This window comes from Podarcis muralis, chromosome 2 (assembly GCF_964188315.1).
Source record: "Podarcis muralis chromosome 2, rPodMur119.hap1.1, whole genome shotgun sequence".
Classification (NCBI taxonomy): domain Eukaryota; kingdom Metazoa; phylum Chordata; class Lepidosauria; order Squamata; family Lacertidae; genus Podarcis; species Podarcis muralis.
Window position 1 is genome coordinate 38,247,197 of NC_135656.1, and position 25,548 is coordinate 38,272,744.

General features: G+C 40.5%; 1 protein-coding gene across 1 annotated transcript; it reads right to left on the reverse strand.

Moving 5' to 3' along the window:
- Window positions 1-24,425, reverse strand: LOC114592846 (myosin-4-like). Its single transcript, XM_028721116.2, has 40 exons — window positions 24,407-24,425; window positions 24,135-24,182; window positions 20,064-20,289; window positions 19,825-19,968; window positions 19,578-19,734; window positions 18,746-18,773; window positions 18,530-18,647; window positions 18,346-18,438; window positions 16,800-16,863; window positions 16,587-16,685; window positions 16,375-16,478; window positions 15,469-15,607; window positions 14,916-15,034; window positions 14,594-14,743; window positions 13,964-14,134; window positions 12,550-12,856; window positions 12,365-12,441; window positions 11,443-11,530; window positions 10,685-10,802; window positions 10,218-10,341; window positions 9,995-10,131; window positions 9,639-9,894; window positions 8,600-8,842; window positions 8,320-8,496; window positions 8,089-8,234; window positions 7,893-7,983; window positions 7,409-7,798; window positions 6,796-6,922; window positions 5,894-6,012; window positions 5,465-5,661; window positions 4,196-4,379; window positions 3,921-4,086; window positions 3,527-3,651; window positions 3,062-3,370; window positions 2,768-2,971; window positions 2,178-2,303; window positions 1,887-2,057; window positions 1,022-1,126; window positions 592-687; window positions 1-192 (listed from the first exon to the last, which is right to left on the reverse strand). The coding sequence occupies exons 3-40, from the start codon at window positions 20,265-20,267 to the stop codon at window positions 37-39; spliced, it is 5,829 nt and encodes a 1,942-aa protein (XP_028576949.2). The 5' UTR covers window positions 20,268-20,289; window positions 24,135-24,182; window positions 24,407-24,425; the 3' UTR covers window positions 1-36.
- Between the last annotated feature and the right edge of the window lie 1,123 nt (window positions 24,426-25,548).

Genomic DNA, 25,548 nt, shown 5'->3' on the forward strand with positions numbered 1-25,548 from the left:
CTTCTCTTCAGTCACTCTGCATCTCTTTTGTTGAGCTTATTCTTCGCTTACAACAACTTTCTTGTGCACCTCTCGGGTCTTCACCCGGAGCTTGTTAACCTGGGACTCAGCAATGTCAGCCCGCTCCTCAGCCTCTTCCAGCTCATGCTGAATCTTGCGGAACTTCGAAAGGTTCACATTGGATTGTTCCTCCTGATAACAGACAGAGAGATATGAAAATGGCAGAACTCAGTCCTTCCTGCTTCTCAGCCTGCACCAGATTGAATTCTTAGCAAAGTAGACACAAAATGCATGGACTAATTTTTCTCAGGCCATTTTGAAGGGCATACAATTCAATTTGTGAAGAATCCCATAATATTTAAGATAGTAGGGCAGCTCCTGAATGTGCAGAGCTCCATGGGGTCTTCACCTCTTGGGTGCACAAGAGCAGTGTATAAATTCTCTTATGAGAAGTGCTGTAAATTCAAAATATTTGTATGTGATATAAACATGTTCTGCTCAAAACTAGACTTCATTATTCAGTCAGGTTTTGTGTGTTGGTGCTATACATGCAAGCCAAAACTTTTGCACCATGTTCTGTGTGATACTTACAGCTTCCTCAGCTTGTCGCTTGTATGCTTTCACTTTGAGCTGTAGTTTATCTACAAGATCCTGGAGTCTCAGAACATTCTTCCGATCTTCTTCAGCCTAAATGTTTAAAAGTAAGAGAAGAGAGTGTGAACTCATATGCAAGTGCCTACGGCATTTTCAGATAAAAGTAGGGCTGCCATACGTCCGGGAATCAGGTTCTGGTAATGGCTTCCGAGCAGATTTTATAGCAAGCAGGGCAATTTTTGTTTTTAAAAATGCTTTAAAATATTTTTAAAAGCCTAAAAACTTAATTTGGTGAGGGGGGGAGAGATGTTCCCAAACAAAAACTTTGACCCCTCTCCCTCCCCAAAAGAAAAGCTCAACAACTTTGTCCGGATTTTCACTTTTGGGAATATGGCAACCCTAGATAAAAGGAAGTCTCCATTCTCACCTGATAGGTCAGTTCCTTTACTCTTCTCTCATACTTTCGTACACCTTTTATAGCCTCAGCACTGCGCTTCTGTTCATTCTCACACTCAGCTTCCAGCTCACGAACCTGAAATGCAAAAACAAAGGCTTCTGCATTTTAGCTGGTATTCTAATCCAAGTGCTGTTCACTAAATCATGATGATGTGTATGGAAATATGGCTGTAATGATAAGCTGTAGCTGAATGGGTTGAAACTTTCTAGGTACATTTGTCCCATCTTTCCCTTGGCACCCTTTTCATTCCTCTGATAGCAACTTTGAACTTTATCTTCTGTCAGCTTCCTTACCTGAGCTGCCTCAGTTCATAGAACCATATCATAGAAGATTCCTTCTTCCTTTCATTTCTATTCATCTGTGGCCCATCCCTGTGGCCATGCTACCACGAGCCCCTCCAAATCTTCAGACACTGAATATGTACCCCTGTTTCCCCAAGTCCTGCTCTGTCACCCAACGTCTGTTGTGTGTTTCTGGTTACTTGACATGGTTACTAGTGTTGGTTCCTAGATATGCAAATAGGTCTGAGGTTGGTGTGGAGGTAGGAGTAATAACTGAAGCAAAGGGGAAAGTTTCTTCTGTGTAGTTTTCAGAGAGAATGGGCATTTGTGCGCAAAGGGGAGACTTTCTCCCAGAAGAAAGGCATCAAGAATATATAAAAAAGCAAACTACTACTACCATTGCTGCCTTCCGAACTTTCAGATGGTACCTCTCCTAGATGGTATGTCTCCTGCCTATGCAGGCAAAGCAGGGAGTGAAGACGTGAAAGTGTGGGAAATGATTATTCAATATTCAAAATGCATGGAGAAACCGTTCCTCTATGAGATATACGCACTCTGGCCTCCAGTTTCTGGATCTGTTTCTTCCCTCCTTTCAGTGCCAGCTGCTCTGCTTCATCAAGACGGTGCTGCAAGTCCTTCACAGTCTGGTCTAGGTTCTTCTTCATCCTCTCCAGATGTGCACTGGTATCTTGTTCCTTCTTCAACTCCTCTGCCATCATGGCTGCCTATTAATAGTTATAGTAAAATATTATTCTTAGTCTTATTATTATTAATAATAATCAGAAAGCCATGCATGCCAAGTATAATCAGGGAAATATTTCCAAAGAAAAATCCCTCAAACTCACATCAGTTATGGCCTTCTTGGCCTTCTCTTCTGCATTGCGTGCTTCCTGAATTGTCTCATCCATTTCACTCTGGATTTGGGCAATGTCCGTTTCCAGCTTCTTTTTGGTGTTGATCAAGCTGGTGTTCTGTATAAGAATAATAAAACTGACATTTAACTATTAGCCGCAAACCGTAATATATTCAGCATGAAATTCATGTTTCTTTGGTGTGGGAGGCATTCTTGGTTATCTAGAAAACAGCAAATGCAATGTTTGGAGCCTTCATCAACCCTTAAGAAAGCTCTCAAATTATAAGTTAATGTTTACGTTCCATTTCTTATAGCATTGATTCAGGCTTAACAAACATGGAGATGACTTAATTGATGAAGTCCTTTGGAGGCACTTGACCATATCATGAAGGTATGCTCATAAGGAATAGAAAATGGAGTCAGCGACATTGCAAAAAGAGATGGACACATATATATCAGGAGTTTTGACACAGGTGGGCAATACACAATGCCATTTCAAAAAACAGAAGTAGCTTCTTCCCTTTACCTGAACCATCTTCTGCTTAGAGAATTTTATGTGCCCATTACAAGCTAGAAGCTCACCTGGGTGTGGAGGAGTTGCACACGCTCACTGGCATCCAGAAGTTCCTGTTCTGCTATTTTCCTGCCCCTCTCTGTCTGTTCCAGAGCTGCACGGAGCTCCTCAATCTCAGCCAGCATCAGATTAGCTCTGCGCTCAACCATGGCCACTTGCTCCTTCAGATCTTCCTGGCTCCTCATAGCTTCATCCAGATGTATCTGGGTGTCCTAAAAAATGATATTGAGATATTATTGTGAGACCATTCTTTGCACAATAACAATCACAACTGTATCCTGATTACAGAAATATATATGTACCTTGAGTATTCCTTGGGTGTTCCTGAGGTTCTTCTGTGCTTCAGCAGCTTGGCGGTTGGCATGGCTCAGCTGGATTTCCATTTCATTCAGATCTCCCTCCATCTTCTTTTTCAGCCGCAGGGCATCATTCCTGCTCCTGATCTCAGCATCCAGTGTGCTCTGCATGGACTCCACAACTCTCAGGTGATTCCTCTTCAGCTGATCAATTTCCTCATCCTTCTCTGCAATTCTCCTGTCAATGTCAGCCTTCACCTGGTTGAGCTCAAGTTGGATGCGGAGGATTTTGCCTTCTTCGTGTTCCAGTGAGGCCTTAAAACAAGAATACCATACCATGGACTCACTGTCTGAAAGTTTATTCAATAGGAAACACTAAAAACCACTAGTTTGTATGCACTGTGCAAGCATTGCCAACTTTTTTGTCTGATATATGCCACAAAATAATTATGTGCATAATAGTGTACTTACCTCAGCTTCCTCTAGAGCAGTCTGCAGATCATTTTTCTCTTGCTCAATCTGCTTCTTCACTTTCTCCAATTCATGGATAGCTTTTCCTCCTTCAGCAACCTGCTCCGTGAGGTCAGAAATCTCCTCTGTTGGTTTACACATTAAAATGTCAGTCAGAGAGAGAGCAGATCCGCAATCTGTACACTAGATTATGTATGGAGTACAAATTCAGAACCCAACAATCATTTAATAATTAGCATTACACTTTTGCCATTCATGTGAATGGTTTTCAGTTGAATGTTTGAATCTATCAGTGGGCAATGAAAAAAATAATGGTATACAAATTAAGTGGAAGCCTCCTACTACAAAAATGACCAAACTTGGCAGAATGCCTAGGTAAAGACTATGGTCTTACGCTGGAGATTCTTGTTTTCACGCTTCAGAGTTTCCAAGTGATCCAAGGATTCCTCATAAGCATTCTTCATCTTAAAGAGCTCTGTGCTGAGAGAGCGAGCCTCTTTCTGGGAGGCTTCCAGTTCAGACTGTGTTTCCTCATATTTCTGTTTCCAGTCTGCCAGAATCTGCAAAACACCAGAAAGAAGAAACACAAGAAATAAGAAATGTGTTCATGTGTACCTGAGGGTTTGTTGCAATGTGCTGAGTTTTCTTTCAAATTATGGCCAAAAGTACCTTATCAAAGTTCTTCTGCTTCTTATCTAGAGCTGCACAGGCTGCATTGGACCTTTCCACATCAATCATCAAGTCCTCCACTTCATTCTGTAACCTTTGCTTTGTCTTCTCAAGGGAAGCACATTTGGAATTCACAGCCTCTACGTGCTCTTCAGCATCCTGAAGACGCTGAGCCAGCTTTTTCCTAGAGGAATGTGATTACAACACTTAGTGATTCTTAATTATCTATGATAATAAATGGCTGAAAGGTATTCAGTGCATACTGATAATAGAAATTCGCTTTTCCTTTCAAACCTTGTCTTGACATATCATCTTTTCCTTCCATGTTAACACATAACATTGTAATAATGTAATCATGTCTCACTACCACTCTAAGCTAGGGATACAAGTTGCTGAAATTTTTTGCTTTCAATTGTTTTCAAAATGTCCTTGTGCAAAATTGGCTTAAGTCATTCAATTCACTAAATGCCTTGCAACTTAACCTAAAATAATTTATTGCAGAATTGATGTTGGTGACTTTTTCTTTCCCATGGAATTTGTGAGCACAATTTACGTTGACATTGTGAGAAAGCACATCTAACAAAGAAACAAAGAAATTGGTTGTGGAATTTGATTCACTACATTCACTCATTCTTTCTGCAGCAGTGGCAGGAAGAGGTTCCATAAATATTGGGGGACACACACACCTCAGAATGCAGTTATTGACTTGGAAATTGCCATAGATGCTCATGATCAAGCGACTCTGCCTCTGCTCCAGTGAAAATGTGACTCATGTAAAATTGCAGTACATCCCTACTCTGAGCCTAGCATAAACCAATATGTGACTTATTCTGTACACTGATTCTGATAAAAATATAACTTGCTTTCTCTAATTCAGTCTACATTAAAAAATATTGTCTTCTTCCTGCTGCATCTGAAAATACCGTGAACATTGCACTCATTGAGGAGCTATTAGATTCAGCTGTATGCAGCTGTTTCATTAGATTACAAAAAAAACAAACCCAAACCTCTCTTCAGGAAACATGAAGATTTAATATAAACATGATGATATGCAGTGTTGAATAACACCATAGACCACTGTATAAATTCACAGAACTATCTCATACTCAGGCTAAGGCCAGATAATAATAATGTGTCCTTTCTGTTAATTGTTCTGGTCCTCCACCTATAAATGGTGCTCCAGTTAATGGAGGGAGTTCTCTAATTCTTCTCTCACAACTATTTGTTTGGTATTTCCTAACACCCTTTTAAGCACATCATTGCACATACTTGGCTTCTTCCAGTTCCTCAGTCCGCTGAATGGCATCAGTTTCGTATTTAGTTCTCCATTGAGCAACCTCACTGTTTGCCTTGGACAGGGCACGCTGAAGCTCAGCCTTGGCTTCCTGTTCTTCTTCATATTGTTCCCGAAGAAGGTCACAGTCATGTCTTGCAGATTGTAAACCATGGGCCAGTGCATTCTTGGCCTATAGAATTAACATAGAATTGTAGATTATGTAAATATTCGGAGTGGGCTTCAGCACATACAATTGCCAGTCCACAAGATGAAGTAAGCACACAGAGAATGAGATGTATAAAACATAAATAATTATGCAGGTGAGGCAATTCTTGCAGTAGTGAATCTGTGACAAAAAAGCTGCCCAGTGTTTCTGGCATTATAACAGACGATAAAATAAATTCTTGATTCCAAATTTTCACCTTTATCTCTTCCTCAAGTTGTCTCTTCAGTTCTTCAATTTGTTGAGTAAAAGCTTGCTTGCCTCTGGAAAGCTGGGAAATCAAAGCATCTTTTTCATCTACCTGTCGTGAGAGTTCACCTGAAGTAGAGAATATATAACATAATTTAACATAAGTAAATTGAAAAATTATATTAAAATTAATATCTGAAATCTCCAAGATTTAATCATTTTTGCATAGGTTTTGGCAATTATTTGGTACAATGATGGTGTTCACAGTAGACATATTAAGTAGTAAAAAAGTGAAGGTGATATTCAATATTAGTTATAATAAGAGAAGACCTGCTGAAATCTATGGACTTAAGTGTTTTAATTTCCATAGGTGTGGTTCTTCAGCCCCTGAATTAGGTATCTGGATGGGAAGCGCTGCCCTTTAAGGACTCTTAAGGGCATCCCCATCTAAGGGGATCCCCGATCCAGCCCAATGCCTCTTCCACCTTCAAGGTTGTTCTACCTTCAAGATTGCTATGAAGTAGTGGGAAGAAATGGCCAATTTTTCCTGGCCCCTGCACCACGCATCTCCTTTTATTTATCTGGAGTGGACCTGGTAGGGTGAAGTCTTCCCCCAGGGCTGCTCCAAGGCCCCACCTCTCAGGAGCCCAGCTCATGCACCGATTGGTTCCTGAAGCCTTGCAGGCTCTCCTGGCTTCAGCCCATCTGTGAGAGGCCAGAAATCACCCTTCCTATCCTGCAAAAGCTGAAGCACCATCTCTCCATGCAACCACCAAACCGAGCTACAACCACCACTCCCGCTGAATTGGGGACGGGATGGGAAATATCACCCATAGTTGTATTTTTGCAGAACAAGCCATGTCCTTCTCACAAATATCTCCAGCATGTTAGAAATTTGTTTAAGCATCTTACCAGATTCTGTCTGCAAACGAGCTCTTTGAGCATTCAGGTCATTAATGGAACGTTGATGCTCTTCTTCTTTTGTTTTAAGCTCGCTAAGCTGATCTTCTAGGGTGCGGCACATCTTTTCAAAATTAGCCTATAGGTGTACAGTCAAAGAACCATATTAACTAACACCATTGTACTTTGCATATTGTAACACTTTGCAGTATTCAGAATGGACGCTTCATATATGTTTTAGAGTCACAATGAAGACCAGAAACATATAACGCTGAAGAATGGGGAATGTCTTGAATAATGAAAAAGAATATGTAATAAGGAGTCCTGAATAAGTGATGCATTATTTAAGGGGGGAAATGAGGACCTTATAATATATATATAAGATGGAATAAAATTTGGTCATCTTACAAATAGAAACAGCATTAAATAGAAACAGCATTATATATGGATGGATAGAGATGCTAATGTAATAAAAATTACTTTTCTCTTTTTCCCATAGAAGTTGAAATCCTTTTTAAATTACAATTACCTCACTCCAATCCTGTATAAAGCTACAGAAATGTAAATCCAATATGGATATTTTGTGATTGCAATATATATATATATTGAAATTGCTATATGATACCTTGCCTTTGGAGACAGATTCCAAATTACTGGCAAGGTCATCAATCTCCATCTTCAGCTCACTCTTCTCCTTCTCCAACTTCTGTTTCACACGTTGCAGGTTATCAATTTGTTCCCCAAGTTCAGCTGCACTGTCTGCATGCTTCTTGCGGAGAGCAGCTGTTGTGGCTTCATGTTGCAGAGTGGCCTCTTCAAGGTCCCTGCGCATTTTCTGGAATTCTGCCTCACGTTTCTTGTTCATCTCAATCTGAGCTGCGGTTGCCCCACCAGCTTCCTCCAGACGTTCACTGATCTCTTCAAGTTCTCTGGAGAGATCAGCCCGCTGCTTCTCTGCTTTGGCCCGAGATGCACGCTCAGCCTCAATCTCCTCCTCCAGTTCCTCAATACGGGCCTAGAGAAAGAGAAGCATCCATTAACACTCACAACATATTCTCAGAGAAAGTAGTTTTCATAGTCACAATGGATCTGATATATGATTGACTTGCCTGTAACTCCTTTATCTTCTTCTGAAGTTGTAAGCCCAAGGCCTGCTCATCTTCAATTTTGCTTTGGAACTGGCTGATTTCAAATTCTTTCCTTTTCACAACAAAACACAAGGATTTTTTAAGTCCAAATCAAATAATAATAGTTGGGTTCTATAGAGACCTCCTAAAAGGTCTTCCAGAAGCAAACCTTACTTACTTCTTCAGCTTTTCATCCATCTGCTGCTTATCATTTTCCAAATCCATTAAGGATTCTTGGGACAGCTTCAGATCACCTTCAAGCTTCCTCTTGGCTCTCTCCAGGTCCATGCGTATCTTCTTTTCTTGCTCCAGGGACCCTTCAAGCTAAAGACAAAGAAGGGACAAAGACTTTGTCACTCTAATGCTACCTTTACCCCACAGTTATTCTTCTGCATGTGATGGTGCTTACATCGTCCACTTGCTGCTCCAGCTTGGTCTTTGCTTTGGTCAGAGTATTGACTTTGTCCTCCTCTGCCTGCAGGTCATCCAAGGTCTGTTGATGGGCCTCTTGGAGGGCTTTCTTTTCCTTGGTCAATTTGGCAATGGTCTCATCCAAGACTGCCATCTCTTCAGTGAGATTTTTCACCTTTTAGAAATGAACAAACAGATTCAATGTATCATTCCACCCTGGAATGATAATACAACATTCTGACTATTGGTTGCAGAGCTGAGCACATTGTGACCATTACCTTGTTTTCTGTGGCATGCTTCTCCTTTTCCACCTTGGCCAGTGTTAACTCAAGATCATCAATGTCTTTCTTCAGCTCTGAGCATTCATCTTCCAGTTTCCTCTTTTTGGCTGTCAGCTCAGCATTCATTTCCTCCTCATCCTCTGCCCGTTCAGTCAGCTCCTTAATTTTAGCTTCCAGCTGAATTTTGGTTTTGATCAGCTGGTCACATCTCTCCTCAGCATCTGCCAAGCCATCAGCTTCCTGGGGGAAAAATGTAGCATGTAAAAGGAATGTCTTTCCAGTATTTTCACTTTCTAAATGCGAATAACAGTACTGGTAATGTTCCAGAGAATAATCCATGTTTCATTTCTGTAGGATTTCAGTAGGATTTCTGCGTAGATTTTCCTACTGAATGTAATCTGTGTTCTGAAAATTTTAATCTATATTAATCTGTGATTAATTGTATAGAAATTGTATTTGTATAAGTGAATTAAATTCATTTTCCTATCATGTCAAAGCAACTGTAATGTTTCCTCAGACAGTAGCGTTTGCTGGTGACTTTACTAATATTTTCCAGACTCAAGAAACAAGTTGCAAAGTGTTGCCAAATGATCATCAATGCTGTTTTCCTTCCATGAGTGTTTTTTATATTACATAATTGTAATCACAACATCAGCTTCCCCACTGCCTTTCTCTCAGTCTTTCACACAGTAGGTATAAATAAACTGGGCTGAATGTGTCCTAAAAACATTTCAGAAAGGATTTTCCATTTATATGGACAAATAAACTATCCAATATAAATATTGGTGTGAAAACAAAAAGCTGTATGCTAGACCTACATATGTGTATTCATGAATAAAATGTAGTCTTCATAGTGTCTTATATATTATACTCAGTGCCAGATTGTATGGTGTACACCCACCCACACAGCGCCATATTTTGGGGATAGCCTAAATAACCCCAAATATTCACAGTGTACTTTCCCTACAATGTGTGCATTCCTCTACCTAAATTTTATCAAGAATAAAATCAAATTAATGGCACCAATAACACTTACAGACTGGACTTGGAGCTGCAAGTCATTCTTCTCTTGGATCAGAGACACCATTTTTTCTTCAAGTTCCTTTCGTTTTGCCTCTGACTTGGCAAGCTCTTCTTTAGTTTTCTGAAACTCTTCTTTCATGGTGGCCATCTCTTTCTCTGATTCAGCACTCTTTAGCAAGGGCTTGATCTTGAAATATAACTTCATCCAGGGCCAGTGCTTGACGTTCATGAATGAACGGACATTGTATTGAATAGTAAAGATGGCCTCTCTGTCAACAAAGTTAAGATTCATATTAAATGGCATGTAGAGCAGGGCAACCAAATCAGGCCTTCTGATAGTGCTTTTCTAAATAATTGTGAGGGCTATACCTCCTTTCCAACATTTTCTGGTACTCTGTCCTTGCTAAGAAACCACGACACATAGCCTGTGTACGTGTTATCAGATGAGCCAGCTTGTCGTCTCTCATCTCTTCCAGAAGACCCAAAAGGCCAGCTTTGAAGAACACCTGGAGAAAAGAAAGGTTGCAGAATGTCACAAATGCAACCTTGTCCTAATTAAAGAAAATGTATTTGCATCAGAGATAGTTTATACCTTGGTATGTCCAAATCTATACTGGGTGTGGTCAATATCAATAGATCCAAGAAGCTTTTCAGATGCTTTCTTGCTATCAATGAACTGGCCTTCTGGAATTGCACTTGCATTTAAAACCTTGTATCTGTTGGAGAAAACAGAAGATGCTGGTGTCTTGCCATTAAATTCACTAGTTTCATGAATAGCAAATTGTTGTGGATATTAGTTTCCAAAAACTTGCCAAGGAATGATTGAGTAAAAATGAATTATTATAAAATAGTTGTTGATCTCTGAAAACATTCAAAGCATGTTGAGAAAACAACACTTGATTCAAAGGAGTTATCTAGTCTGGGATATTCATCAACGCTGAATAAATATAATCTTGCTGTTAACTGAATTTATGATGAAGGGTTTTTTTATATAAAGTCAAGAAAGCATATGAGATGTGAAATGTACAGAATGGAGCTCTATAGGAGGGCCAAACTAACCTCTGTTTGAAATCAGCATAAACGATCCTACTAGGGAATCCCTTTCGGCAAATGCGGATGCCTTCCAGCACACCATTACACCTCAGTTGATGCAGTACAAGTTCATGTTCCATTGCACCTTTCGAAAAAATCAAAGAGGAAGTAGCACCATTTTGTAAGGGCAAATGCTGTTGCACTTATCTGTATTTATTCCTGTTCAGATTTCTCAATATTTTGAACACCTGAGGCACAGAAAACTAAGCCTTCTTTTACACAAGCTCAGTTAAATATGCTTTCCCTCATGGAACACACTGGACACAGGAGCATTCTTTAGACTGCTAGGGTGTGTTCATATAAATAATCAACAGTGAGGGGAACCTTACACATTTTTCATGGAGTGGAGAATGTATTTAGAACTACAAGCTAAATATATTCTACTATTACTTTTAAAATTCAGAAGGAAATCCAAACACGACAAATTAGACCATGATCAGAACAGGCTTTGAAAAAGCAATCAAATTTTAATGAAATGAAAATTTAATGGCGTACTTGTGAAATGTCTCGCTAGCAGTTTTCCTTTTGCCGTGCATGCCAAGTGAAAACCAAACTGATCCATTGTGTTGCTTTGCATTATACTTTTCTCAAAGTTTGCATGTTGTGCAAGACTTGGATTAATGCTTAATACGAAACTAAATGGGCTTTCCCCACTGAAATTGTGTGATAGTTGGTTGCTAAAAATACAGTAAGATCTGCTTTATTTGTTTATTTGTATGCCTTACCAGGTGTTTTTGTTTCATTGGGAATAATGCAGCGCACAAAGTGGGGATGAGTGCTTCTCAGATTGGACATCAGTTTGTTTAAGTTCTCCTGTGGGACCAGAAGCAGATATTTTGTGCAAAAGTCCAAAGAAGGGATGTTTGCATGCAGAGGGGACAAGTGCATGCAAATAGGGGTGGGGAAGCACCATCAAATGTAACAGAGATTTTAAAATATCAGGTTGTTTCAAGCTCCTAACATCCACTGTCAATGCTTGCTTTTGATGTTTGGGTTGTTAAACAAGTTGCTGTTCATGTTTAATAGCAGCTTATCTCTTTGACATTAGGAGCATACCATTAAATAAAGTACTATCTGTATGCTGTTGGGGGGGGGAGCTGCCTTAAGTGTATACTGCTTCTTTGGAATTAATCCTTAGTCCCCCTGGTAGGGAACCTGTCAATTTCCAGATGTTGTTGAACTCCCAGTTTCCATCATCCCCACCAGTATGGCTAGTGCTCAGGGATGATGGAAGTTTTAGTCCAGCAACACCTGGAGGGCTACATTCCATATTTCTTCCTTTAATAAATATCACAGCAGCATGCAGACACATCGTTTAGACAAAGTAACACAGGAAGCATTTCAATAAAGATTTATTTGCCTTTGTATTCAATACTGATCCCCTCTTTTTAGATACTTAGAACAGTCAAGGATATTTTACATACTGCACTTTGTTCATATTTGAATTATGTGGAAGGATGTGGGCATGTATTTTAAATCTGTGGCAATATTTTTTGAAAAGAAGACTATTCCATGAATTCAGTTAGATTCAGCATATCTCTCAGAAGATCCAAAATGGTTTGGTACACAAATACTGACAAATACAGGCATTTCATAAAGCACTTTTAAATTCACACACTGAAAAGAGTTATAAAGATTATACTATACCCTGAAAAGAGCAGACACAGTCTGGAAGGAAGACCCCTTCTTCTTAGCAGCTTTCTTGCCACCACTGCCGCCACCATCTAAAATTAACATGAAAAAATATTAAATGGACCTTAGATTTATTAAATAATACTTTTATATTAGAATAAATGTTTCTTTATATATACATTAGTCAGAGGGTTGATTACCAGCATCTACGGGACGATCAGCAAACAGGAAAGCTAGAGTCTTCATGGATGATTTCTGATACAGACCCACCACCGTATCATTCAATGGGTCTTTGTTCTTCTCCAGCCAGCCAGTAATATTGTAGTCCACCGTGCCAGCATAGTGCACCAGAGCAAAGTGGGCTTCAGCCTTGCCTTTGACAGGCTTAGGTTTCTGGAAATTAGCAGATTTTCCAAGATGCTGGTCATAGAGCTTGTTCTTGAAAGAAGTGTCGGTTGCCTTAGGAAACATGCACTCTTCTTCCAGAATGGAGAAAATGCCCATTGGCTGGAAGGAATAACAATAATAAAGAGATTGCTTAGTCAGCTTTTGGAAACACTTGCCTTTGGGAAAGCATGAAGAATTTTCTATTGGGGCAGAGAAGTTGAGAAGGAACTGGGTTCAAATATGCAAGCACAAGTCCCATTAAAACCTGGAATACAGGTTTACACCACTTGCAGATCAACCAATTGTTACAACCGAAAAGGTACATATGGATAGACATGTTCCATAATATATCCTGCTGGATAATCTCAGCAAATATCTACTATGAGAGAGTGTATACCCTATTTCTATTTATTCTTGAACAATATTCCCTATGAAAGAAGCCACCTGAGTATTTCTGGCCCATTGCTATCATGCCCATGAAACCTTTGGAACAGGGAAGGGCAACCTATTGCCCTCCAGATGCTCTTAGACTACAGCTCCCATCATCTCTGACCTTTGGCCATACTGGCTGGGGTTGATGACAGTGGGAGTCCAGCAACATCAGAAGGGCCACAGGTTCCCCACACCTGCTTTAGAACAAGCCTCTATTGACAATGCCATACCGTTAAAAAGCTAAAGTATAAGTAACAGTAATATAGTCTTCCTCTGCTTGCACCTGTCTCCAATTCCCTTCCCCACCTTCTGTTGTTTTCCTTGTGTCTGCTTTTAGATTGTAAACTCCCTAGAGTAGGGCTGCCAGGCCTGTTCTTTGTGAAGCACCACAGACACACTTGATGCTATCGAAATAAATAGGCTGGTCTAGAAAAATCATTTTTTCTTATACAGTTGTGGGGAAATTTGATTCAATGCAATCAAGTGCTACTAAATTGGCACTATATCTACATCCTGTTCAATAAATTGAGTTACGATTGCATGATTATTGCATGAAACAAGAATGCATGGAAGGCCCCAGAGTCTAGAACTGTGAAGATTTAGTATACGATTCTTTGGGCAGGATCCAATCACCTGCCACATCCAACCTTTCATGGTACAATGTTCAATACACTGGAGTTTCCTGCAACCCCTCTGCTGGGGTGCACTTAAGAAAGGACTGCAAATTGCATGCATGTTCTCCTATGTAACTTCAACATTTCGGAGCATACCAAGTATTCACACTGCGAAAGATACCTTCTCAATGAGTTCAATGCAGGCAGCCAGATCCATTCCAAAGTCAATGAACTCCCATTCAATTCCTTCTTTCTTGTACTCTTCTTGCTCCAGCACAAACATGTGATGGTTGAAAAACTGTTGCAGTTTCTCATTAGTGAAATTGATGCACAGCTGCTCCAGGCTGTTGTACTACAGAAAAACAAGATACATTTTCACTAACATTCATTGACTCATCCAAGTGACCCCCAAGCCCTACAGCAGCTTGACACTTTTCTTTCCTTTCCTGCAGGCATTTGCCCACAGAACTAGACTTGTATGGGTTCTTTTTCTCAGCCTCATTTGTATGGTTCAGTTCAATCCTCTGAGTGTTTCAGTTCCTGCATGGTATGTGGCTTCTAGTATTGTGAAGCATGCTGAAACACTTTGAAGGCATCAGTTTGCCTTTTCTTTGAGATTAATTACAATTTGTTACACATTTTATAGTAGTATAGGAAAATGCTCCATGTTTTCAATGAATGGCAACTTGTATAAGTTGAAATGTTTCAGCTGCCAGAGTCACACTTCAGTATATAATACAGTTTTGATACAAAACACTGTTTCTCTAGTGCTTTACAATTATTATTTTTTAATTTCTCCCTATTTCCTTACATCAAAAATCTCAAAGCCTGCAATGTCCAGCACACCAATGAAGTATTGTCTCGCTTGCTTGGTATCCAGCTGCTGGTTAATACGAATAACCATCCACAAGAACATCTTTTCATAGACTGCTTTTGCAAGAGCACCTACATTATTGTACACCTAAGAAGACAAGATAACAGCAGGAGTTACTTTTGATAGCAGAGAAATATGTTTGATTTAATCATTAGTGAAATCAATGGTTGAGATGATGATATGTGATTCACCTCTTATCAAGGCAGTGAATCATAGATAGTTAAGTCAAACCATGCATTTTGGCTAATGTGGCATATACCTGCTGGACAGTTTGGCCTTTGGTGACATATTCATTGCCGACCTTGACTCGGGGGTAGCACAAAGCTTTCAGCAGATCTGCTGAATTGAGGTTCATGAGGTAGGCAGCCTTGTCAGCAACTAAGCATAGACATGAGAGAGATTATCAGCCCTGGAATACAAATTATGGGCTTCTCCAGACAACCTACATATTCAGCATTCATCCTGATTTGCTTGCACAAAGTTTATGTGGTGGTTAGATTGTGCCTGGTCTTTGTTGAGCATTTGTTCTTATTTGTTTATGGGATGGCTATATAACAATGAGCATTCACCTCAATCGCTTGCTGTTAATCATTTGACCTTTGGCTGATTAAACTACCTATGGCCTTTTAAAGATTTTTACTATTATTATTATTATTATTATAAACCCCCCTGTGAATTCGAATGAAGGGCAATATATAAATTTAATAAACAATAATAATATAATTTGTTTTGGATTTTTAATACAAATTTCTATAGAGCAAGCCCCTTCTTTCTGGAAAATCTCAGTATCCTGCCACATGTCTTCCAAATACCTTCAGTGCCATCTGGCTCAGCTTGTTCCTCACGTTGCTTCTGCTTGAACTTCATGTTCCCATAGTGCATTACAGCTCCAGTTAGCTTGTAAATGGCTGTCTTTTCCTCAGCAGTGAAACCCAGGATGTCAATGGCTTCCTATCAACCAAATCAAAGTCAAAATTCTGTCTGATATAATATTGACTGCAACTGGCCTTTCAAATTTTCTGCTCCATAAGGAGGTAAAGAATCTGAGTGACCCTTTTTGGCAATTAGAGGCCTGTGTTTCGTCTCACATTGCCCCACTTGGAACAACATGTCATGGTGTAGTGTTCTGGGGCATTCTGTTGGCGGGGTATTTGTGGTCTGCCTCACTGGCCATGAGGGGCCTATTATTTCACACACACACACACACACACACACACGGGGGGGGGGGGGGAGGGAATGCTCTTCAAACAACACTAAAGCATGATGTACCATTTTTCCAAGGGAGAAATGTCAAGGAAAGGAAACATCAAGGAAAGCTGTTGCTACGTGTGGCAAATTCAAGGGTATGTGGGAAGGATGCCACTACTGTAGCCTCTGCTGGCCTCCTACATAGACACATGTGCACACATGCGCGCGCGCACACACACACACACATCATGACATTGTTCCAAGGGTGCATTCTGACCAAAAAAAGGCAAGCCACTGATACTACTCATGGCAACAGGACTATGTTTAATGGAGAGATCGGGAGAGGGGAGGCTGCTGTCATTCCCATTTCTAGCAAGACTCCTGGCCCCCAGCATTTCTAGAATGCTTCCCTCCCCCAAATAAATTGTAGCAAGGGTTCATCACCCCAAGAAATCTAATTTCTGCTGAATAAATTCAGCCCAAAACTGATCTGATCAAATTTCACATATTCCATTCTACAAGTTACTTACATCAGTTGCCATCAACTCTTCTTGATCATTGATACTGGCAACACTGATCTCACCCTGACTCACAAAGTGAAAGTCATATGGGTTGGTAGTAATCAGAAGCATCTCTGAATAAGGAGAAACAAAGATACAGATTTATTTTCATCCATTGAATAATCAAGCTTCAACACAAGATTTTAGCAGCAGCAGCCTACACCAAAACAAATGCTTCTTACCAATCAGTTCTGGCTTCTTGTTGGACGTGATCTGATAAAAGATGTGGTAGCTTCTTTCAGCTTTCAGCTGGAAAGTAACTCTGGACTTCTCCAGGAGATCTGGCAACACAATTAAGGGTAATTAAGTAAAAGGGAGGGAGGGAGGGAGGGAAAGAAGGAAAAGAAGACGAAGGAAAGAAGGAGACTGTGTGATCGTCTAGCAAAGTTCCTTACATGTCTCAATGTCTGCAGAAGCCAGTTTTCCTGTAGCAGCAAAGTGAATTCTGATGAATTTACCCTAGGGGGGGAAATGGCATTTTAATTACAACACATTTAAACCATGTTTTGCATGTGTTTCGATATCTGCACAGTGCCATTCTATTGATTTTATACATTTCTGATGGGACAAAAATGGTGTACACCAGCCACCACTAAGAAAGCATAATGAAAAGGAAGAACCATAAATGTCTTATATGTGCAATGTCTTGTAAACCAAAGGTCTTTTGGTTCTTCCTTTTCATTGTGTTTTTATTATTATTATTATCTTGCAGACATATGGGGACTTACCCAATGATATGTCATACGCAAAGTAAAACACACTCAAACAAATCTATTTCCTTGTTTCTATTCTGAGTATGGCTTAGTTGGATATCACTAATAATATCAAATTCTATAGAATTTAAGAAGTGTAGGGGAAATACTTTATTAACCTAATTGTCTCTCAGAAAAAAAATGTCTGTGACCTGAATGTGATAGAGAAGCTTCACAATTTATTGATGGTATTGTTTATACCGGTAATAAGAGAAACGGAATGTGGCTCGCTTCAGTAGCATTATATATGATAAAAAGGACAGTGTGTTTTTAAATGCTGGCTATATACTAACACTTAGAGTTCTGTATTATTTTCATTCCATTAATTTGGCTAAGAAGTACAAAGTTTAATGAATAATGACAAAGACTAGCTTGGTTGTGTTATACCGTTATACAGAATGTGCATTTATTAAATTGGTGTCCTCTGCACTATTGCAAGCCATTGAACTGACTTGAGCTTCCTTTTGAATCTTAGCCACATTTATTTAGCAAAGCCTTTCCTTGAGCACCCAAAGTTTAACATTCTTGCACTTTCACAAAGCTGACTCTCCCATGCCCCATCACTATTACTCAGGAATCAAATTGCAGGCTTTCTGAACCTTGTCAGTCCATTTCATACAAATCTGTAAGGGGATTGTGTGATTTCCATGTTGTTGTTTTCCTGTTCCTTGTGCAGTGGTGGTATTGAATAATTTGAAATGAATTAAATAATTTGCAGATGGCAGCAGCAGTAGAATTTTGCAGATGTGAGAGCTTTGTGTCCTTCATGAATTTGAGATGGAAATGTAGCTTGTGTATAAAGCAAAACAGTATATGTCCACACAAAAAGGGCATTAAATATGTAGGTGGGTCTTCAGGAAAGAAAAGCGTAATCTTTTATACTTCTCCTCTTCTAATACATTCTGTTATCATATCTTTAGCTATCATTAGATAGGGCTTTACTATTCTTAATCCATTTATTATTATCACAATAATTGTGTAAGACAGAATTAGCATGAAGAAATAGAGTGCTAAAGCAATTCATGTGATCTTCGTGGCTGGGTAACTCATGCCCAAATCCAACACCTTATTTCTTGCACTACATTGGCCCTGATTATTTCAACCAATGCTAGGAAAAATATCACAAAACTAATTAATGAAATTGTTTCACTGGTACACTCTTAAACATACTTCTGAATGCAAGACTTACAAAACGGGAAGAGTTGTCATTCCTCACAGTCTTGGCATTCCCAAAAGCCTCCAGCAAAGGGTTGGCACTGATAATTTGATCTTCTAGTGTTCCCTGAAAAAGTGTTATTGCAAAGTTATGTATTTTATAACTACAGCAGTTAACAAAAATGAAAGGTTAGCTTCCTCTTAGATATATAACTCACCTTTAGCTTGCTTGCTTGCTGTGGTTCTTCCTTCTTCTTATCAGTAGCTGCAGCAATTGTTGCAAAATATTGGATGACACGTTTTGTGTTCACAGTCTTTCCAGCACCAGATTCTCCACTGTCAAGAAAAACAGAAGGAAAGACCACTTTGTCAAACAGTGCTTTGCACACAAAGCTTGCTTTGACTAGAATCATACTCATCATAAGCATACTTACGTGATTAGAATGGACTGGTTCTCACGATCTAGGAAAATCAAGAAACAACAGTGTAACTTAGCTTATCCACATCTCCTCCAGGGAAAACCACGCTTTAGCCCTCAATTGAAGCAAACAGCAGTTCAGGTTTTCTCCGGATTAACATTTGCTCTGATTTAGCACTAAAGAGTAGGTTTTCCCTGGGAAAGGAATGGGGCAAGGGGGAAACTGCTCAGACACACAGGATAAGTGGAAATGTGGATGAGCCCAATTATTGAAATAAGGAATATTCATTTAAAATACACTAGGATTATGTATTTTAGGCTACGATTATTTTAGGCTGATTATTTTAGGCTACGATTGTTCAGAATCTGGATGGTCTCTTTCTAATGCTTCTTTTCATTTTAAAGTCCCATACATCCATTAAAAATGAAAACAACTTGACTTGTTATCAGTTATTATTCATAACCAACACTTATTTCAGTATGCATGCCATAAATTCACATCTTACTGCGCTTCACTATAATCCTGATGTCTCTTGTGCATTTTACTTTCAACTGCAAGCCTGCTATAGAAAATACTGAACTATTAAATAGTTCTAAAACTACATATAAGCTCATGAAGAGTTAACAAAGCAATAGAGAAGAATGCCCTGAAATGTTGGCACTGTGCTATTAGGTTTTGGTCTTTTAGAGGACAGTTGAGTTGAGGTTTCCTTCCTTTAAGCTTTGATGACTATAGAAATAATTCTTAGCTGCAACCCCATCGTGCATGAGACTTTCTGGAAAAGTTGTTGATTCAGTCTGGGGAACTGTCACTCTGTAATCACTTTGAGGTAGGTTGACCTACTTACCAGTTAACATGAACTGATAGGCATTGTCAGAGATGGAGAAGATGTGAGGAGGGGCCTCTTGACGCTTTTTGCCTCTGTAGGCATTTACCACCTCAGGATTATATACTGGCAGCCACTTGTAGGGATTGACAGTGACACAGAAGAGACCTGAATAGGTCTGTAAAGAAAAGATGGATAGTAAATCTGATTCTCTGTGGAATAATAATCTGTATTGTCAAGTCAATGGTAAATGTTAAACTGTTCTCACATAGATCATCCAGGCTGCATAACGCTCTTTGAGGTTATACAGCACAGCTGGTTCATGGAGGTGGGTCATCATGGCCATGTCCTCAATTTTATCAAATTTGGGAGGATTCATAGGAAAGACTTGGTCATCCTTAACTGTCACAGTCTGCAAGGAAACAAGAGACCATTCAACACAGAGCATAAAGAATAGGACAAATATATTCCTAATTTTTCAATGTCAGTTGGTGTTTCTCTACTCACGTCTCCACCTTCTTTCTTGACTGTGACTTTCCCTGCCTCCTTGCTCTGGACAACACCTTTTGCAAAGGAGATCTTAGGATCCACCACAAAAACTGATGTTTTGGCATCAAATGGCTTGTTTTGAGCCTCAATTCTCTCCTTTTCTGACTTTCGGAGAAAAGGGGCAGCTGGCCCGAAGGCTGCCATTTCTGAGTCCGAAGACATGGCTGCAGCTTAGCAGAGAACACTGTTACAGAGAATGACAACCCACATGAGAATTGCAGCTGTGTAATGCCACTGTATATATTCTTTTGCATTTCTAAAATTGGTATGTCTTAGAAGTAGAGGAAATTGTTGAGGAGGCACATGGGTTCTAAGTATTTCAATATATTTGAAATTATGGTGTGATGATGATGATGATGATGATGATTAGTTTTCCCCAGCCACTCTGGGTGTCTTACAGCATATATTAAAACATTAAAAAATCAAACAAAAAACTTCCCGAAACAGGGCTGCCTTCAGATGTCTTCTAAAAGTTGTATGGTTCTTTATCTCCTTGACATCTGAAAGGAGGGTGTTCCACAGGGAGGGCACCACTACCGAGAAGGCCCTCCAGCTTGTTCCCTGTGACTTTGCTTCTTGCAGTGAGGGAACCAGCAGAAGACCCTCAGAGGAGGACCTCAGTGTCTGAGCTGAGTGATGGGAGTAGAGACACTCTTTCAGGTATATTGGGCCAAGGCTGTTTAGGGCTTTAAAGGTCAACACCAACACTTTGAATTTTGCTCGGAAACACAATGGGAGCCAATGAAGGTCCTTTAGGACTGGTGTTATATGGTTCCGGCGGCTACTCCCAGTCACCAGTCTAGCTGCCACATTCTGGATTAGTTGTAGTTTCCGAGTCAACTTCAAAGGTAGCCCCATGTAGAGTACATTTCAGTAGTCCAAGTGGGAGAAAACAGAGCATGCATCACTCTGGCGAGACAGTCTGTGGGCAGGTAGGGTGTCAGCCACTGTACCTGGTGGAGCTGGTAGACAGCTGCCCTGGACACAGAATTGACATGCACCTCGATGGACAGCTGTGAATCCAAAATGACTCCCCGGCTGCGCACTTGGTCCTTCAGGGGCACAGTTATCCCATTCAGGACCAAGGAGTCCCCCACACCTGCCCACCTTCTGTCCCCGAAAAACAGATTCAACTTCAATCTTAATAACTGGTTCTTTAAGCCAGTCTGGAAAGACTCCCTCACAGAGGGAGGTATTCACCACCCCATGGAGCCCAGCGCCCAGCCGTAACCAGCTGACTTTTATGAGCTAGGATGGGCAAGGATCAAGGAGACAAGTGGTTGGTTTCACTTGTCCAAGCAGCCTGTCCACATCCTTGGAGGTAACAGATTGGAACTGATCCCATGCAACTTTACTAGACAGAACTCTAGCACTCTCCCACCCTGGCCCTGCTATATCTGAATGCTCTAATAGGTAACCACAGTCACCTTATTTAAATTCCCCAAATTGATCATGCCAATCCATCAAAGTTTAGAAGTTGTAAAACCAGAACAAACATTAAGTTTTCCCACTCAAAGAAATGAACAAATTTATGGATTGGTCGATCTATCAAAATTAATGGGGCAGCCAACATCTGTGAAGGATCTGTATTGAAGTGATCAGGGCACCTTGGCACAATTTGCAGAAAGTTTTGTGTCATGGTACTCCACAGAACTTCATCATCATCACAGCAGTCCGGCAGCAAGCTCAGGTGGTGAGTGCCAACAGGACTAGTGACAAAGATGGCCACTGGAAACAAAGTGGTAGAAGCATGCTTGGTTGAACATCAACATTTGCAGAAGTGGGGCAGGGGAGCTTTTTAAAAAACCTAAGGAGGCAAAAAAGTTCCAAAAGAAGCCAGTGAGAATGTTAAGTGTCAGTTGTTAAGGGGAACAGAAAACTGGTTGGGGAGGAGGAAGAGTGAAATGCCCTGCTGGGAGTAAATGGCTGGCTAGAAGCCTAAGGTGGAGTGCTCATTCTAAAAGAGAAATTACAGTAATATTTTGTTGCAATTCCCACTTGTACCCTCTAATACGGAACTCAGGTAGTTGAATGAAAGCCAAAATGTCTTAGTTAAGGGTGATTCCAAGTGGATGTTTATTGTGGCATCACTGTTTCTCATTTATGAACATACGTTCTTGTTGTTGTTGTTGTGTCTACACAACACTGTTGGCATCAAAATGTTAGCCCATATTCCCTGAATTTGCCCTTCAGTGGCGGGGGAAGGCACAACATCTTGTCAACATCCTTTTATGACCTCTCATTTATGGAGCTCATGTAGGTATTGGGCCCTCTGGGGGACAGAGGGCGGGCACTTGCCAGCAGTGGGTCTGGTATGGGATCCAATGGATCCCATGCCAGCTTAGGCCCTCCCACTTGCCAGCCCACAGAAAGCACCATTTCAGGGCCTCCCGCTGACTGCCACCTGCCCACACATTCGGTGAGCAGAAGGGGTCACTGCACCCGCTGAGCGGTGCTAGTGTCCAATCCGACTCTGGCACAGCACCTCAACTCAGTCGTGAATGGCTCTGTTTTATTTCTTTTCATGATTGCACCAATACTTTCAAGCAGCTAGAAAATGAATTTGAAAGTTTGCAAGACAAACTAGATTTTAGGAACATATTGAATTTGTTTCCCCTCTGAATTTCTTGCTCTAGTTTTAAGCTGTTATATCCTCCTGCCTCTAGCTGAATATGTTTCTTTGGCTCCTAGCTCCAGCTTGTTTAAAAAAGGTAAAGGGACCCCTGACCATTAGGTCCAGTCGTGACCGACTCTGGGGTTGCGGCACTCATCTCGCTTTATTGGTCGAGGGAGCCGGTGTACAGCTTCTGGGTCATGTGGCCAGCATGACTAAGCCACTTCTGGAGAACCAGAGCAGTGCACGGAAACGCCGTTTACCTTCCCGCCGGAGCGGTACCTATTTATCTACTTGCACTTTGACGTGCTTTTGAACTGCTAGGTTGGCAGGAGCAGGGACTGAGCAACGGGAGCTCACCCCGTCACGGGGATTCGAACCGCCGACCTTCTGATCAGCAAGTCCTAGGCTCTGTGGCTTAACCCACAGCGCCACCCATGTCCCTTCCAGCTTGCTTGCTTCCATGTAATTAGCCCCAGTCATCAAAGTAACCCAGGAAGCTGCCTCATACGGAGCCCAACCATTGGTGCATCGAGTTCAGTATTACATTTACCAACAGACAGCAGCTTCCCAGGATTTGAAACAGGTATCTCTCCCAGTGCTACCTGAAGATGCCATGGATTGAACCATGGACCTTTTCATACAAAACACTAAGCTGCCACCCTCCCTGTTAACTTCCATTTTCCTCCCTTATCTTGTTGATTGATGAGTACAGTATACTCTTGGTTGTGCATCAGAAATCCTAACCTTTGTATTCTGATGGAAGTTCATGCTCAGCCCTAGACATTACCTTCCTTTCCGCTTGGATTCTGCTCTCGGGGAATTAAATATATACATCATAAAGCAGCTCTCAAGCAGTCCCAGTTAGAAAATTTTAGTTCAATTTGTTAAGAGATGCCAATGTTATAATATTAACTAATAATGTAAATAAATGAGAAGGCAAGACATGATTTTCACTATCATTTCTCAAAACTAAACCTGAAATAAAGGAACAGTCAAACACAGTGTTATTTCTGCTAGTCTACTCCAGTACACATTGCCAAAGAGTGGTATTCATTAGAGAATTCACTTTGTCCTGGATGCCAACTCGTTGCCCACTTTGATGGTTGCCCATTTTGCAATTAGATTTCTTCTGGAAGTATCAGATAATGTCACAGAGGGCAATTAAAAGCTGGAACTTCTAGCTTGTGCTTAGAGGGGAGGAGCACTTGCTAGTAATGCCTCATATGCCAGAACTGCATGATCAGTTAACATGGACACTGTACAATAAAATCTGAACACAATACCCATGAAATATTTCATGCGGTACATAATTAGCAAGGGGCACAGCACCTGTATTCTCAGCTCAGATCCAAAAGTAGACTGTCTTTGAACCTCTTCCCCCTCCCCAAGAATGGGTACAATCACAGTCTTACCTCCTGGTATACGAAATGAATAGTGCTCAGGCTCAGCACCGGCCAGTACTGCAAAACAAAAAGTGCAAATCTCTTCTTACTGGTGACTTTTCAAAGAGTCTTCCAACAATGAATTACTGACTGGAAGCAAAGGAGCATATCTGAAATCCCGTTTGACATAGTCAATTCTCCTGTGCTAACAGCAAAGGCATAAGGAATGGCCTGGCATGAATGGAATTCAGGGGCGCTACCCCCCCCCCTCCAGAGCCCCACAATCACCCCCCAACACTTACCTATTAACTATCTGTGGAAGGACAACACAAATTGGCCCTAGACACTTTTATACTCTCGGATGAGCACAAGTACCAGCCCCTGTCCTCCCACCCTCAAGCCATTCTTCACCCAAGGCATTTTGGCTAACCTTTCCCTGTAAAGCATTGTTTGGCAAAGTTGGCTAAGGCATAATTGTCATTTGACATGACTGGATATAATTAGAAATATTTGATGTCCTACAGACTATGTGAGTAAATGCCCTATAAATAATTTCACAAGGGTCTTAAAGGAGAGAATCTGGGCTATTCAAGAAAGCCAGAGTATGGCACAAGGGCCTCTTGAGTGCTATTGCTATTGCTGGTGTTGTCATTGCTGAATGACCTCCTGAGCATTGCTTTCATTTCTCACTGTTCTGTTCTGTTTTGGATAGGTGGGTGGGAAGAGAAGAAAATGGGATTGATAATGTTTCCTATTGTGAAGTGCTTATAAACAAGTATTTGCAAATTTAATTCTAATCCTCCAAACTAATTAAAATTATATTGTTATTATAAGTATTTTTGGAATTGCTGTTCTTGGCATAAGAAAGAGTTGCCATCTTAAGATTGATTGATGTGGTCACTTGGACATAGAGTTGCTTAAGGTGGCTTTGGATGTGCATTTAATACACCAGAGGCTGCATGTTTTTGCATATATGAAGCTTAGCAGAAAGCTATAAACGTACATCCAAAGTATGTACGTCTGGTGAACTCTAGTAACATGTTAACATGTAATGAGGCCATTGGGTGGGGGTGTTACATGCTAAGTTTCACCAAACATTATAAGAAGCATACCTGTGAATTTGTGTGCGTGTGGTCAAGCATCACACAGTTGTGTACAAAATAAAGTCGTTTCAGCCATTCTTCCAATTAACCTACCCACAATGACTCGTGAGCAACTAATATCACAAGCAGAATTTAGCATTGGTCATGGTTGCTTTAGTTATCTTGGTATCAATTTAACATCAGATCTAAAACACCTTAGCCGCTGAAACTATAAAAACCTGCTCAGAGATATTTCCCAAGAATTGGTGCAATGGAAACATTTAAATCTCAGTTGGCTTGGCAGGATAGCCGTGGTTAAAATTTATATTCTTCCGAAGTTTTCAATTTTTTTCAGGTTTTGC

Excerpts from the sequence above, each read along its gene's own strand:
- LOC114592846 (XM_028721116.2), bottom strand. The coding sequence starts at position 20,267 with ATGTCTTCGGACTCAGAAATGGCAGCCTTCGGGCCAGCTGCCCCTTTT. Across the intron at positions 16,479-16,586 it reads CAAGAAGCCAGAACTGATTG|AGATGCTTCTGATTACTACC; the intron begins GTAAGAAGCATT and ends CTCCTTATTCAG. Across the intron at positions 8,843-9,638 it reads TGCAGCTCCAAGTCCAGTCT|GAAGCTGATGGCTTGGCAGA; the intron begins GTAAGTGTTATT and ends TTTTTCCCCCAG.